Here is a 14,161-nt window from a genome sequence, read left to right as displayed (position 1 = left end):
AGAAACAGAAATGAGCTATTTTCAAAAAAAAAAAAAAAAAAAAAAAAAAAAAGAAAAGGGTTTAAATTACAAGTTTACTGAAATCGAAGGGTTGAAATGCGAATACATGTTCTCTAATATACATCCAGTGTATCTATAAATTATTAGAGAAGTCCGCAACGGCTACTACGTTAAACGGTAACCCCCAACGGTCGAAAACTTTTCAAATTTCTTTCTGTACTGGTACGCCTCTAAAAAACTCGCAACCTGCCTTCGTATTTCTCTGTCTCCTCTTCTTCTCCTTTTCTCTCCATCTCTCATCTTCTCCCCATAGAAGCTCTACTGTTCTCTCTCTACCTACGGAAGCAGAAAAGACAGGAAGAGGAAAAAGGGTATTTCTCCGTTTTTTTCAAAAATGTTGCAAGATATGTGGAATGCTCCTCCTGGTTTTAGACCCACCAAATCTGCTCCTACTTCACCGGCAAAGCCTCTTGGAGTTTCAAGAACTCGGTCTGAGTCGTTTCATGCCATTCATAAAGTACCTGTTGGTGACACTCCTTACGTTAGAGCTAAAAATGTTCAAGTGAGTAATTTCAAATGTGTTGCTAATTTTGTTTTTTATTGTTTTATTTATGTTTTTTGTCGATAGGTTATGATTATCTAATTACTTGTTGATTTTAAGCAGTTTTTTTCGATTTCTTGTTTAACTAATGTGTTTTTCTTGATGGGTTTTTTATTATTAGTTGGTAGATAAAGATCCGGAGAAAGCAATTCCTCTGTTTTGGGCAGCCATTAATGCTGGAGATAGAGTTGATAGTGCTTTAAAAGATATGGCAATTGTTATGAAACAACAAAATAGGGCAGAGGAAGCTATTGAAGCTATTAAGTCACTGCGAAGTCGATGTTCAGATCAAGCCCAGGAGTCTCTCGACAATATTCTTTTGGATCTTTACAAGGTTTTTGACTAATTAATTCCCATATGTAAACAATTTTTTTCCATTAAATTTGCTTTCTGATTCAAAATTGTGTTACAGAGATGTGGGAGATTAGATGACCAAATATCATTGTTGAAACACAAGCTTTATTTGATTCAACAAGGCCTTGCTTTTAATGGGAAACGAACAAAAACGGCTCGGTCTCAAGGCAAGAAATTTCAGGTCTCTGTAGAACAAGAAGCAACTAGATTACTGGTAAGAAATGCTAGCGTCTCTCTGTTTTCCCTCTGTTCAAAAATGTTCAACTTGCCAGCCATCATTAACTATAAAGAAAAATATAAGTTGAAAATTTGGTCAATTGCTTGTTTCAGGGGAACTTAGGATGGGCATTAATGCAGCAGAATAACTATGTGGAAGCAGAGGATGCCTACAGGCGAGCACTATCAATTGCGCCTGATAACAACAAAATGTGCAATCTTGGTATATGCTTAATGAAACAGGGGAGAATAACAGAGGCTAAAGAAACATTGCGGCGAGTGAAACCAGCAGTTGCAGATGGACCAAGAGGAGTAGATTCGCATCTCAAAGCCTACGAAAGAGCACAGCAAATGCTAAAAGATCTCGAATCCGAAATGATGAACAAAGGAGGAGACAGAGTAGAACAGAGTAGGCTTTTCGATGCCTTTCTTGGTTCTTCATCAATTTGGCAACCTCAACCCTGCAAAGATCAAAATACAGTATTTCCAACAACAAATACAACAAAAATACATGATGATTTTGCAGATGAGAATATCGATTCCAATATAATAACAAATCAAACTGCTATTCCTCAGAAGAAAAGTATCAAACAGTTATTTGCTCCTTTTGGAAACTCATTAAATGTAGATGCACCTCCATTTTATTCTACAAAATTGGTTAAGGAACCAATTGGAAGTCAATTAAATGAGCGTCTCAAAAGAACAAGATCAGGAAATGCTGCAAACTCAAAAAGAGGAAATGAAATGGGGGTTTTGGCCAATATGCCATTAGTGGAGACTGATAAACCAGAAACAAAATCAAGAAGGCTATCAGATGAAACAGAGGAGAAATTATGTGAGTTATTGCCAGATAGTAAAGATTTTGAGGATGCAATTCTTGCAGCTGTTTTAGGTCCATCAAATGAAACTAGCAACAATAGTAATGGAGGGATTCTTCAACCCAAGATCGAAAAGAGATTAAAGGTTTTCCAAGACATTACTCTGTCTCTGAGCCCAAGAGCTTGCTGAAATTAGGCTAATAAGCATTAATTAGTTATTTATTAGTTTAACTAATTTTATTTTTATCTTTATAAATTCTAGGATGGAGATAAACTTGTTCTCCTTGAGCACCCTAGTTTCCTGCATGCAGTGGAGTTTTGCCGCTGCAAGTAGTTTATTGTTGTTCTATCTATTTATTGTAAGCCTCTTGAAAAAGGCAATTTGGGAATAATTCAATGTCTCTCATTTCACGCATTTTCTATGTTATGAGGAGGCCGACGTGCCGAAATAACATTTTGCTCTATCCAAAATAGGTAGCACTCTCTTCGACTTACCAAACAGTAACAATCGGACCACACCTAATTGGCTTGCAATTTCCTTTGGTCACGCAGTTGCTATTAATCGGCAGAAAGCTTGTGAGTGCATACTTGTAGAAGGACAATTACTATAATGAGTTTGAATCATATTCTAACTTAATTGACAAACATTGAAGAAACTAAAAATCATACAAGATAGAGACAGATAAATTATTGTGGGTTTTGCAATTTCTGATCCCAAATTAGGATCTAAATGAAATAAAACTTGTTTTTGTGATTTTTGAAACACTCAAAAGTACTAATTTCACTTAACTCTTCTTTGAACTTCATAGTAGTAACTAAATATTACCACAGCTGTAGCTACAGCTACTCCAACGACACTCCGTGCAAATAGTGCACTGCATTTTGCAGTTGCTTTAAAAGGAGGCTTGAAGCCCAGCTCTGATAGTTTCTTATGCGACATCGCATAATCTGCAAAGAAGGCATCCTCATCCTGCCATATTTTCAACAATTTACATCATAAGTACTGGTCCATGTTTGCAGATTGTATTGCATAAAAGGATTCTTGTCCTTGTTAGTCATGGGTGAAATTAAAATCTACAAGGGATAAAATACGATTTTATCCCTACGTTTTCGCATAAGTGAACTTATAGTTTGTCCCCACTAAACGAAATTACCCTTCCATCTATTATTTTAGATTGAAATTGTTAATGCATTCAAACTACAGGGATAAAATAGTGTAATTTTTAAAATGTAAAGACAAAATAGTTAATTATCTCAAAATGTAGGGACAAAAAATATAATTTTTCCCTTTTAGTTCATATGTATATAGGGTCAGTCCTGTAATTTCACTAACACTTAACCACTTAAATCTCAAAAAATGGATAAATGATTAATTTCGTTTAACAGATCCAACTATAAGGATAAAATATTATAATCTTTAAACTACAAAAATAAAGTAGTTAATTATCTCCAAATATAGGAATAAAAATATAATTTTTCCAATCTAAAATGATAGAATTTTGTTAAGCTATTGAACTCCATAATATTTCATGTATGATGGTAAAATAATATATATCAAGCACATGTCAAGCCACAGGAACAGTCTTTCTGCAAAAGCAGAGGGAAGGCTGTGTAGATACAATTTTAATTAAATTTAACCAAAAGCAGAATCTACTATGTGGGATGTTTGTGCGCTAGATAAACCTTCGTCTCAAGCATAAAAATATGAAATTTTAAACAAATTCTAGAAAATTTGGTGAAGTTCATTCACACCAAACAAAGATCTTAGTTTATTACCTTTGCATATAGCTCAACATAGGAGCGGAACTTAGGATCTTCCACTAAAGCCTTATCAGTGGGGAGTTTTAACAATCCCTCAGAATCATCACCTTTCAATAGCTCTCTGATTTGAGTTCAAATTGAGAACATAAGCATATTTATCTTCCACATTGTATTTATGCAATTTGATTATATATAAAAAATAGGTTTCTTACTTGAAGTATGAGTTGTCAAACTTCAGAGGATCCTTTGTCCAAGCACCGTCAAATCCTGATCTTTCCTTATGAGCCTTTCCCTACAAAACCAATTAAAATTATCTAAGTTCAATTTTGTTTAAATGCATGTCAGCCCTGAATTTTGAGCCGGGGTCAACAATTCAAAAACTAAAATCACTAGCATTTACGATGCATAGAAACTTTTAGTCATCAAACATGCAATGTTTCAGAAACTTTCTACGTATCCGTTTCCTTTTATAAAATATTATTTTTCTATGTAAAATTATATTTTAAATGTTGTTTCTCGCGATCATTTTTGTTTTTTCTCATCTCCGCTTCCATGCAACATGTAATTAAAATCTCTTAAAAAAAATTACCAATGTATGACCGCCAGAGAGTGCTACAATATCCTTGTCTGATAAACCCATACGATAAAAGACATCCCTCAGATGTGATGCATCTACAATCACAATAGTATGTTTTTCAGTTAAAGTGATAACGCAATTCATGTTAAAATAAATAAACAAAACCAATATAAATAGACTCAAAGAAACCTTTTTTTGCATCAGGAAGACGCCCTTCGTCAGGAGATTCAGTAGAATCCTGATAAAAGAAAACAGAGAAAGAAAATTAATAAACATGAACTATTAGGTAATGAAGATTTGAACAGAGTTCTTCCATTAAAATACCTTTCTTCCCGGAACAAAATGAATAGTAGGACCTCCAGTGACCTCAACTGCAACAACTCCAGCAAGCTAAAACATACAAGAAAATAAATAAATATTTAACCTTCGTGTTTCACTAAATATGAATATATGATCACCTGATAAAGGTCAGCATATGTAATTTTTGGATTTTTGGCCTTGATTTCCTCTGAAATGAAATGAAAAACAGAAAAACATTCAAAAAAATTAAAACAAAATTTATGAAAACCAAAATCAGAAATCACAAGATAAACAACATAAGGAACCCTTTAAGGCTTGCCTCAATTAAAAACTTTTTTTAAAAATCTAGTCCTCATATAATAAGACTTTCAAAGATGATTAATGGAATTTGAGAGATGAAATTTGATATTAGCATATTATTTTATTGATTTAAAAAAGAAATAGTGAATTGAAGTTGCTATCTTTTCTTATATTAGTGAGGAAATTGCAATTTAATTTAAATTTTGAAATTTCTTATATTAAAAGAAGTTAATTTTAAATTTTGAAAGAGGAAATTGCAATTTAATTTAAAATATTAAGGACTAAAGTGTGAGGAAACTTATTAAAAAATTAAAAGAAAAAAAGAAAAGCTCACCACATAAATCAATGGCGATTTTAAGACCCTTGTTAGCTTCATGCTTGTACTCTATTTCGTTTCTGATAGAACCATTAGGTCCTCCTGTTTTATTCTTCGCATCATAAGTTCCGGCATCATGCCACGCTAAGCGAAGCATCAGAGGAGCACAGCTTTTGCTGGAAATGAGAGCGCGAAGGTCTCGACGAACCTTCTCTATCTCTTTCAAGTATTCTCTATCCACCTTTGGAGCTGCCATTGATGCAACTAGAAACTGAACAAACGAAAAACAGAGGCTGATCGATCAAGGAGAAAAAACAGAAACCGAAACAGATGTATTATAAAGGTTTGTTTGGAATTATTATATATGGAATTAGAGATGAGAAAGAGTTAAAGATACAATAGAATGTAAGGGAAGGACCTGATTGAAAAGAGAACGCAAAGAATTGAATTTTCTGTCTAAGGGGGGAAGGTAGGCTTCCATAAGATTATTAAATTCGATTGTTTCATGGAGCTGCATTCGTAGAGCGCGTGCCTGGCATTCACTTCAATTTTTTGGTAAATTATTAAATTATTTATTAGAGTATTCTTAAAAGTAAATTAACTAGTTTTTTTTTAAAATTATTAATATACCTAAGAACAAAAAATAAATGAATTGGTCAATTAGTGAAGAGTCGAACCCCAGAATTTAACCATATTGAACATCCGCAAATGATGACATTCAATTCGATTAGCATTTTCATTCCTTCATTGGATTTTCATTCTCTCATTTAAATAATTATGAATCTATTAATTTGTCTAACTTTATATTTAGAAAATAGAAAATTATTTCATTTTCAATTTCAAAACTTACAGTATTGATTACTTCAAAAAATTATAGTATTTTATACTTAATTTAATTTACTTTTTAATTAAAATATTAATATAATGAAATTAATAACTAAGTATTATTTTTCATTTATTTAAAAAAAAAATAAAAATATGTGTTAACAAATCTCATAAGTTGATTTACTCCATCAAGCCTACAAATACATAAGTTAGATTTTTTTTTTTTTTTTTTTTTTTTTAGAATTACATAAGTATGATTGAATTAAGTGATTACATCATTAACATACATATCAATCTTCAATAACTAAAAAATATTAATAATATTTAGTATTATTAATAAGCGGTTGTGGTTCTCGTTGCTTTGAGAGCGCGTGTTGGGTGATGGAGCAACTTATCCTCATTGGGTTGTGGGCCTTGTGATCTCCTGGCATGGAACAAGCAGACTGGTTCGTCACACCTACGTTGTTCTGCAACAAACTATCATCATTTATGGGCCCACTCAATCTCATTTGGGCCCTGAACTCCCTCTGTCCCAACTCCCATCAGTTATTTCCTATCACGTTTTTGTCGTTAAATATGTTTTAGCCGTAATTACAATTTTTGGATACACAAGAGTTCCGAAGGATCGGAATAATAATTTGGGCTGCACAGCGAGAGCAACTCTTCCTTTTGAATAACATTCACTAAATTGATGATAATTTCATGAAACTCGAGATCCCTCACTTTCTATATTTGCTAAACGACCAATCGATACCACATGATTAGCTTAACCATAATTACAATTTAACATTTCATTTAAACTATATATATAAACACACGAGGAAGTTTAACTTAAAATTAGCACACCAAGACATAACATCATGATAAATGTATATACAATGTGATTTAAACTCTCTACGGCATTCAAAAATTTTTAAAACTTGAAAAGTTATAACTAAATCAAACATCCAAAAATTCCTGAACTTGGAATGGACCCTCCAACATGAAGACTTCGAGGCTTTAGTAAAATATCATTTGCAAGAAAAACCGCTATATATTTTCTAAACTTGACAAAATTGTTCCCTGCTTTGACAATATATCTACCATCAATTAAGAATCGGTATGCAACTCCAATATTCACCCATCCATCTCTCAACAATAATTAAGCCATGAAATACACTGGTAATTGTGCTTCAAAAGCTATGGAGCTACCAACAGATGCAGAAAAACCATATAACCATTTACTTGGTTATCTTGAAAACACCTCATTAATATGAAGGTTTGATATTGATTTTTGCCAGATTGGTTCGGTTTTAAGCCTAACCAATTAATTTGTATAAAATCGAGCTTGATCGGTAGTAAATTTCTGTCCAAATTGATTAACTTGACGAACCGAACTTTTTTTGAGTAGGGTTAACTGGACCAAAATACCTCTGGTTCCATTCAATTTGATGGTTTTGCACACCCTTGTACACCGGTCCCTTAAAGACATAAAGAGTATATCCGATGATGTTAGAACAACTAGCGCAATACTAATACATTATGAAATTACCCTTCTAAAACGCTCGTCATTACATGTTATTCTCCTCTGAGCAACCCTTCAAAGAAATCAACGAATCTTATATTGGACCTAAGCTTTTCTAAATAAGCCTCAGAACTACACTATTAGTGACATGTCCATAACCACAAGCATAGCATGCGAACCTGTGGAAGGACATCCCATTGTCGCTCAAAAACAAAAGAACCTAAAGAATCCAAAATCCAACAAAAATCACCTGGTCTACTTACACTTCCCTAGTATATTTAACCCAACCAAACATCAGGAAATAGAGAGTAATTTGTAACACAAAAATCACCACTTTAATTTTTGGCTTATTCACCAAAAAAGCTTGAACTTATGAACTTTTTTTAAATTTGGTCAATATTTTTAATTGTCAATTAATACCATGCACTTATTTTTATTGTCAATTTTGACCTATGTTTGGAGTTCGATAGGCGTGGATGAGTGATGCAACTCCAAGAGCAAAGAAACATACTTGGTAGACCTTACAACCTTGGGGTTGTTGACGGTGTGAATTGCTCGCCAAAGGTCTATCAAGAGTCCGTTAATTGTAAAGCCCATAACTAAATTCATTCAAACTTATTGTGGGTAGGCATGGCCAGTTCATTGAACCACCGGTTCCGGTCCAATTCCGGTTCCGGTGCGATTTCGATGAATCGACGACCGATCACGGTTTCCGGAGATTTATATTTTTTTCAAAAAAAAAAAAAGGTCAACGTTACATCTTTCTTTTGAAAATATTAATATGAATTTTAAAAATATTGGTAAATTTTATTTTAAATAAATTTTAGAATGCCCTTACTCATATAAGAATAAAATTAATTAATTTTACAAAATAATTAAATAAATTATCACTTTATTTTGTTTAAATGTTATTAATTAAACAAATTATAAGAAAATTTTGAAAAAATGCTTCAAAAGAATGTAATTTTAAACTTGTTAAACAATTTAAAAGGGTAAACAAAAGTTAAAAACAATATAAGTTTAGACTAAATATTTCTCTTTTTTTTTTACTGTTTTACTTTTTAGATTTTTAACTTTTAAAGTAAAGTGTATTATAAAAAAAAAAAATTCTTAAGTAAAGTATATCATATAGTAAAATATTATTGAAACTTTTAAAGATGTATAAAATAGGTTAAGTGATTATCATTTTGAGAATAAAAATAGAAAATTTTCGGTTCGAACGGGACCAAAACCGCCGGTTTATCGACTGTTCAAGGCTGGTTCAGGTTCAGATTTTAACATTCACATGAACCTTAACCGGTCCTTGAACCACCGATTTTGGTTCAAAACTTTAAACTGACTGTTCCGGTTCGATTTTAATTCATTTAAAGTACGGTTCAATTCCGATTCGATTCCTATTCAAAATGAACCGATGGCCATACCTAGTTGTAGTGTGAGAAGGAGATTATCTCAATAATTAATTTTCCAACTTAGAGATTCTAAAAGTTAAAATGAATGCACAAAAAATTGCCATATGAATGTGAACTTGCGTGTTATGGGGCCAATTAATAGTCGAATAAACAACAAATTGATAGGCTGAATGAAGATTGCAATTGGCAAAGAAATATAAGTTTGAGATAATAATTAACAAAATTAAAAGTGTATTGGTTAAATTTGCCAAAATCTTTTTTTTTTTTTTTTTGGTGATTTAGACTTAATTTTTATCATAATAAAATATCCTTGACCATTTTTCAACCATAGACTCGCCCAAATGCTTCTGTGGCTCTTCAAACTGTCTAAAAATTAAAATATTCTAAATCCAACGCCGGAATTACCTCAAAATTTAAATATTTTATTCTTTTCACTCTAAGGTATTCCTAGATTGTACAAAACCATTGACCGAACCAAATCAAAACTTGAATCGATCCATTTTGATTCAGTCAATTTATTTAAGAGAAGTACGCTTTTGTCGAGTTAATTAGTTGGAATTAAAATCATAATTGGCTTGGCTCAATTTACAGAAACTAGTCAATTGGATTTAAAATTTAATCGATTATGACAAAAATCAATCAAAACTAATCAAATTGATTAGTTCGGTTTGAGTTGGTTCGGTTCAGATACCAACTTCAATTTGGCTCAATTTCAACCCCTATATTTTTTTCACCTTGGTTGGATTCATTTGAACCAACTTGCTCACCCCTAGGTACTCTCGTCCACTCACTCTCACCTCCATTTCCACTTTTACAGTCACTATTGCATCGTACTATATATATATATAATTGATGAAGATGTAGAATATTCATCAATAGAAAGCAAACATTACAGAAAAACTGATTCCCGCATCCAACACAGCTGGGAATACAAATCGAGACAAAAGGAACTATTAAGGCCACCTTTTGCTAAACTAAGTGCCGGACCATTACATTGTCTTCTAACAAATTGAAAACTAACATTCAACACTCATATTATCTGAAGAATATTCCATTCAACAATATTAAGGAATCAGAAAATTTAACCTTAATAAAGGACTATAGACATTAACCATGGATAGGCTGAAGATTAGGAAAAGTTCAAGACTTTCAATTAGATTAGCGGAATCAAAACGTAATACATCAAATAACTGATGATGGGTATTATTCCATACAACTTTTTCAAACGTAGAAACAGCAACCCTTATTATGGAAGAGTGACGGAGCCCAAAATTAAAATTAAGAGAGCGAAATTGAAAATATTTACTATTTTTAAAACTAAAATAAAAAATTTTAATATTTTTATGAGATAATTCTTTTAAAAAATTTTTGGTTAGGAGTGCGGGCGCAACCCTGACTTCCCTCCCTCCGCCATTGCCCATGCAATGAGCAATCTGACTAAGAGGCACAGAAGACACAAAACACAAAGATGGCTCTTCCACTAGAGCTTTACAATCAGAAACCATAAAACCGAAGTAACCGCGATATTTAAATCAAAGTTAAATATGAATAATTGCACTCATAAAACTTACAATTTAGTCACCTTGAAAGTGTTACTAAAGAATAGTGTAGAACTAACGAGGTGTTGGTTAAGGTGATAAGCGACCTCATTTCTCATAAGAGTGAGAATACAAGTTTAATATCTAAAAAGCGCACTTTACTAAGAGAGCCAAAAACTTTTACGGTCCAAGAGAAATAAACATTCTAGTTAAAAAAAAAGACTAGCTAGTGTGGATCATGAGTCGCAGTTAAATTTGTGGCTGTGAAGAGCTCCATGTGAGAAAATAATAAATCATAATGAACTTTGACAGGTAGAGAAAGAGTGCGATTCCTAAAGAAAATTTAGCTGGCTTTGTGCTTTTTTTAATCTATTCGAATCTAAATTTAATGTTAAAGAAACATTGTCTTTTCTAAATTTAATGTCTGTTTCCTTCTCAACATTAGGAATAAAATTATACTTAAATGAAATGTACGAAAAAGCTTTAACCCAAAACTCTTTATATGCATTTTAGTTCTACCACGCATGAAAATTACAAAATAGTTCGTCCTCACTATAAAGCTGATGTTTTCAGACCGTTAGATCTCCGATTCGATTTCTTCATTTCTAATTTTCATTTAATTTTTAATATTTATCGTAACAGATTGCTTTACCTTTAAACGAGCATTTAATATAATTTGCAATGCATTTGAAAAAAATTCTAATTTGTGTAAAAAAAAAAAATCCACAAAAAAGAATAAAGAAAGAAAGAAAGAAGTAAACATTTTAAATATTGCATAATGGGATGATTTAAGCTAGTCTGTTGTTGGACTAATAGTTAAGTGTGTATAACAATATAAAAGATAGGAACTGACCTTCAAAGTAATATTTCATTCTTTACCCCAAAAATAAAATAAAAATTAAAAAATAAAGCCAATGTTAAAAAGTATGGAATACGAGGCAAAACTTTAGTAAGAATGTGGAAATTCACTGGACAAGATAAAAGTAAAAAAAAAAAGGCAAAAAAAAAAAAAGATTATAATATCTAAATATTTATCGACATCGTTAGTAAGAATGAATTCGTCATTTTTACGGGAATTGAAATTGCTTATCACTCCAGTCAACACCTTATTATTATCCCTTTTTTTTTACTTTAAATTGTTGGTTAAGTATATATATTTATTAAGAACATTATTTTGACTTGTCAAATTAATAAAAACTTTTATTATTTAGAAAATTCGAATTTGAGAATCTCCACTCCCTATGTAAGTGGAAGACCAATCGGACCATGTTTTTTCGACAGTTAAGCTTATATTCTATATCACTTAAATGTTTAAAATAAACTCAAATTTATTTAAAATGATAAGTTTATTCTTCTAAAAGCAAGTTTAACTCAATTAATTATTAGACTTTTAAAAACTATGTGATTTATTAATTTTGACACTTACATGTTATTTCCCTTCAAAATATTTCATTTTGAATATTTAAATATTAAATTTTCAATACCTTAATTTTTCATTTTACATGTAAATTTGGTTCCAAGATGTCTACATTTTAAAAAATTATTTGATGGAAGTCACTCACTAGAATATGTATTTTTAATTGTTTGACTCATATATTGTTTCATCATAAATGTGTTGGTGCTTTTTGGGTCTATTTGGTAAAATTAATTATTTTGATAGCTGTTAACTGTTTTAATAGCGTTTAGCTATTAACTGTAAAACGATACGCATTTCATAAAACGTTACATGAGTTAACTTTTTATAAAACACTACCTTAACCTCTAAAAGATTGTTCAAATGTTATATTACTTAACATTATAAAAAATAGCATTTAGCGTTTTGACTAATCAAAATTTTAAAAACTATTTAAAAAGTTACTGTCAAACACAACTTTTTTCCTTACATTCATATATTAAATTTTTATAAAATACATTAGAAAATATAATAACATTTCTATACTAGAAATATAAAAATGTAAGGAGAGAGGGATGTGATTGGTCTTTCTATTTTTGTAGAAGATATAAAGAGCGAGATGTCTCGAATTTGAGTCTTCTCCACTATAAAATTATCACCGATTTAGCGAAGAAAAAAAAAAAATGCAAGCAATTGATATATAAACTATACCTGACCTGAATTAATTCCCAATGCAATCTGATTTCTGCCAAAGCAAATCTTTTCACAATTCTTTACTATCACGAGACCATGTGGTCCTATTTCTATTTACAGGTGCATGAAAGATCGATAAAGAAAGAAAAAAGTATTAACAAAGGAGGTTTTATCGGGTTTGGATGTCGGATATTTTCAGCTTGACCCGGTCCGAAATACTCTCTATATAATAACAATATAACATTTCTTTTCATCCATTGAAAAAATATTTAACATGCTTGGAGTATTACTTAATAAGTTAGCATTTAAATATGATATAAATATAAAATATATTTAAAATTGAAATATTCTATTAGACTTATCAATTACTATAATCGAGTAATTATATTCAAACTCAGCATTATTATTTTTTTGTTTAAATTCAACTTGATTATACTTAAATTATATTTAAATATTTTGGCTTAATTCGTTTAGATCATTGAATTTACTAATTTATAATTTATAATACTAAATTTTTTTATTATAATTTTTGAAATTAAATCAACTTGTTACTCAATCTTCTTTATTTAAAATTTAATTTAACTAGAATTAAATTAATTAAACTTAAGTATTTTATAAAGAGATGATATTATATTTAGCGTCTAAACTTTTTTAAAATTTTTAAACGAAAACTTATCGGTTAAGTGCTTGACTTTTATAAAAAAAAAATAATAATTAGATATACAAATTTGATTTGGATAATCACAAAGCTAATTATATCGTTACGAGACCCATTTTTAACCATAATTATCTCTTCACCAATACAAATATTTTAATTGAGCCTATAAAGATTAATTCACAATTCACAATTTATTCATTACTCAATTTCTGAGAGTTTGACACAAGTTAATTCTCTTCTTTCCCAAAATTACCTCTTTCAAGCTACTCTTCATTTCCATATGAAAGAGAATAAGGGCATAAAGCTACCAATCAATGGCTAATAGAGTTTTGAAGATCGGTTTTCCTTACCTCACTAAAGTTTGCCAGTAGTTTCACCGGAAAAAGGCCTGATTTACTATCGGAAAAAATGTATTTCTCTTACATTTGGCAATATTACTAACTATGTTAATGTCATCTTCAAACTCTCAGTTACTAAGATCTTCAATCACCTTAATTGTTCCAATATTATCATAATAAGATAAAATAAAATTGAAAAATTTAGAATTGAATAGTCTCTCTCTTTTAACGTTCTTAAAGTCATTAAAAGATGGTGTAGGCGATAAGCGTCACAATTCTTGTTAAAAATAACTAAAAATTGAAGCTCTAACTCTTTTTTTTTCTTCTTTGAATCTTTTTCTCTTTTTCTTTACGTCGGGATTATTATTATTATTATTATTATTTTAGAAGAAGAAGAAAAAAAAAAGGTTAAATCTAATTAATCGAGTAGTTGGACTAGATAAATCAATTTAACATAGATTTTTTTTTTTTTCTGAAAAAAAGGGATAAAAACAACTGAATACATTAAACAAAACTTGAAAAGAATCTTTGGGATTTTGTCTTTTTTTTAATTAATTAAA

At 30.6% G+C, this 14,161-nt stretch overlaps 2 protein-coding genes across 2 annotated transcripts; one reads left to right on the top strand and one right to left on the bottom strand.

The window, feature by feature from the left end:
- The first annotated feature begins 241 nt into the window (after positions 1-241).
- LOC105647127 (Tetratricopeptide repeat (TPR)-like superfamily protein) lies at positions 242-2,404 on the top strand. The gene is made up of 4 exons (XM_012233124.4): positions 242-562; positions 723-935; positions 1,014-1,169; positions 1,286-2,404. The coding sequence occupies exons 1-4, from the start codon at positions 395-397 to the stop codon at positions 2,177-2,179; spliced, it is 1,431 nt and encodes a 476-aa protein (XP_012088514.1). The 5' UTR covers positions 242-394; the 3' UTR covers positions 2,180-2,404.
- A 260-nt stretch (positions 2,405-2,664) lies between these two features.
- Positions 2,665-5,665, bottom strand: LOC105647126 (L-ascorbate peroxidase 3). Its single transcript, XM_089720319.1, has 8 exons — positions 5,262-5,665; positions 4,786-4,835; positions 4,652-4,717; positions 4,517-4,565; positions 4,340-4,422; positions 3,963-4,042; positions 3,766-3,871; positions 2,665-2,959 (listed from the first exon to the last, which is right to left on the bottom strand). Exons 1-8 carry the CDS (start codon positions 5,497-5,499, stop codon positions 2,771-2,773), a joined length of 861 nt encoding a protein of 286 aa, XP_089576445.1. The 5' UTR covers positions 5,500-5,665; the 3' UTR covers positions 2,665-2,770.
- Between the last annotated feature and the right edge of the window lie 8,496 nt (positions 5,666-14,161).

The sequence above is a fragment of the Jatropha curcas genome, chromosome 4 (genome assembly GCF_041381405.1).
Source record: "Jatropha curcas cultivar XTBG-Jc1 chromosome 4, XTBG_Jcur_1.0, whole genome shotgun sequence".
Lineage (NCBI taxonomy): Eukaryota > Viridiplantae > Streptophyta > Magnoliopsida > Malpighiales > Euphorbiaceae > Jatropha > Jatropha curcas.
This window is presented reverse-complemented; position numbering and strand designations above follow the sequence as displayed.

What these genes read in the sequence shown, in the direction of transcription:
- LOC105647127 (XM_012233124.4), top strand. Translation starts at nt 395, where the DNA reads ATGTTGCAAGATATGTGGAATGCTCCTCCTGGTTTTAGACCCACCAAA. An exon ending in TTAGAGCTAAAAATGTTCAA is followed by an intron (nt 563 to 722) that starts GTGAGTAATTTC and finishes TTTTATTATTAG; the next exon opens with TTGGTAGATAAAGATCCGGA. An exon ending in AAGAAGCAACTAGATTACTG is followed by an intron (nt 1,170 to 1,285) that starts GTAAGAAATGCT and finishes TGCTTGTTTCAG; the next exon opens with GGGAACTTAGGATGGGCATT.
- LOC105647126 (XM_089720319.1), bottom strand. Translation starts at nt 5,499, where the DNA reads ATGGCAGCTCCAAAGGTGGATAGAGAATACTTGAAAGAGATAGAGAAG. An exon ending in AATCGCCATTGATTTATGTG is followed by an intron (nt 4,836 to 5,261) that starts GTGAGCTTTTCT and finishes ATTTCATTTCAG; the next exon opens with AGGAAATCAAGGCCAAAAAT. An exon ending in TCTCTGGCGGTCATACATTG is followed by an intron (nt 4,043 to 4,339) that starts GTAATTTTTTTT and finishes TTGGTTTTGTAG; the next exon opens with GGAAAGGCTCATAAGGAAAG.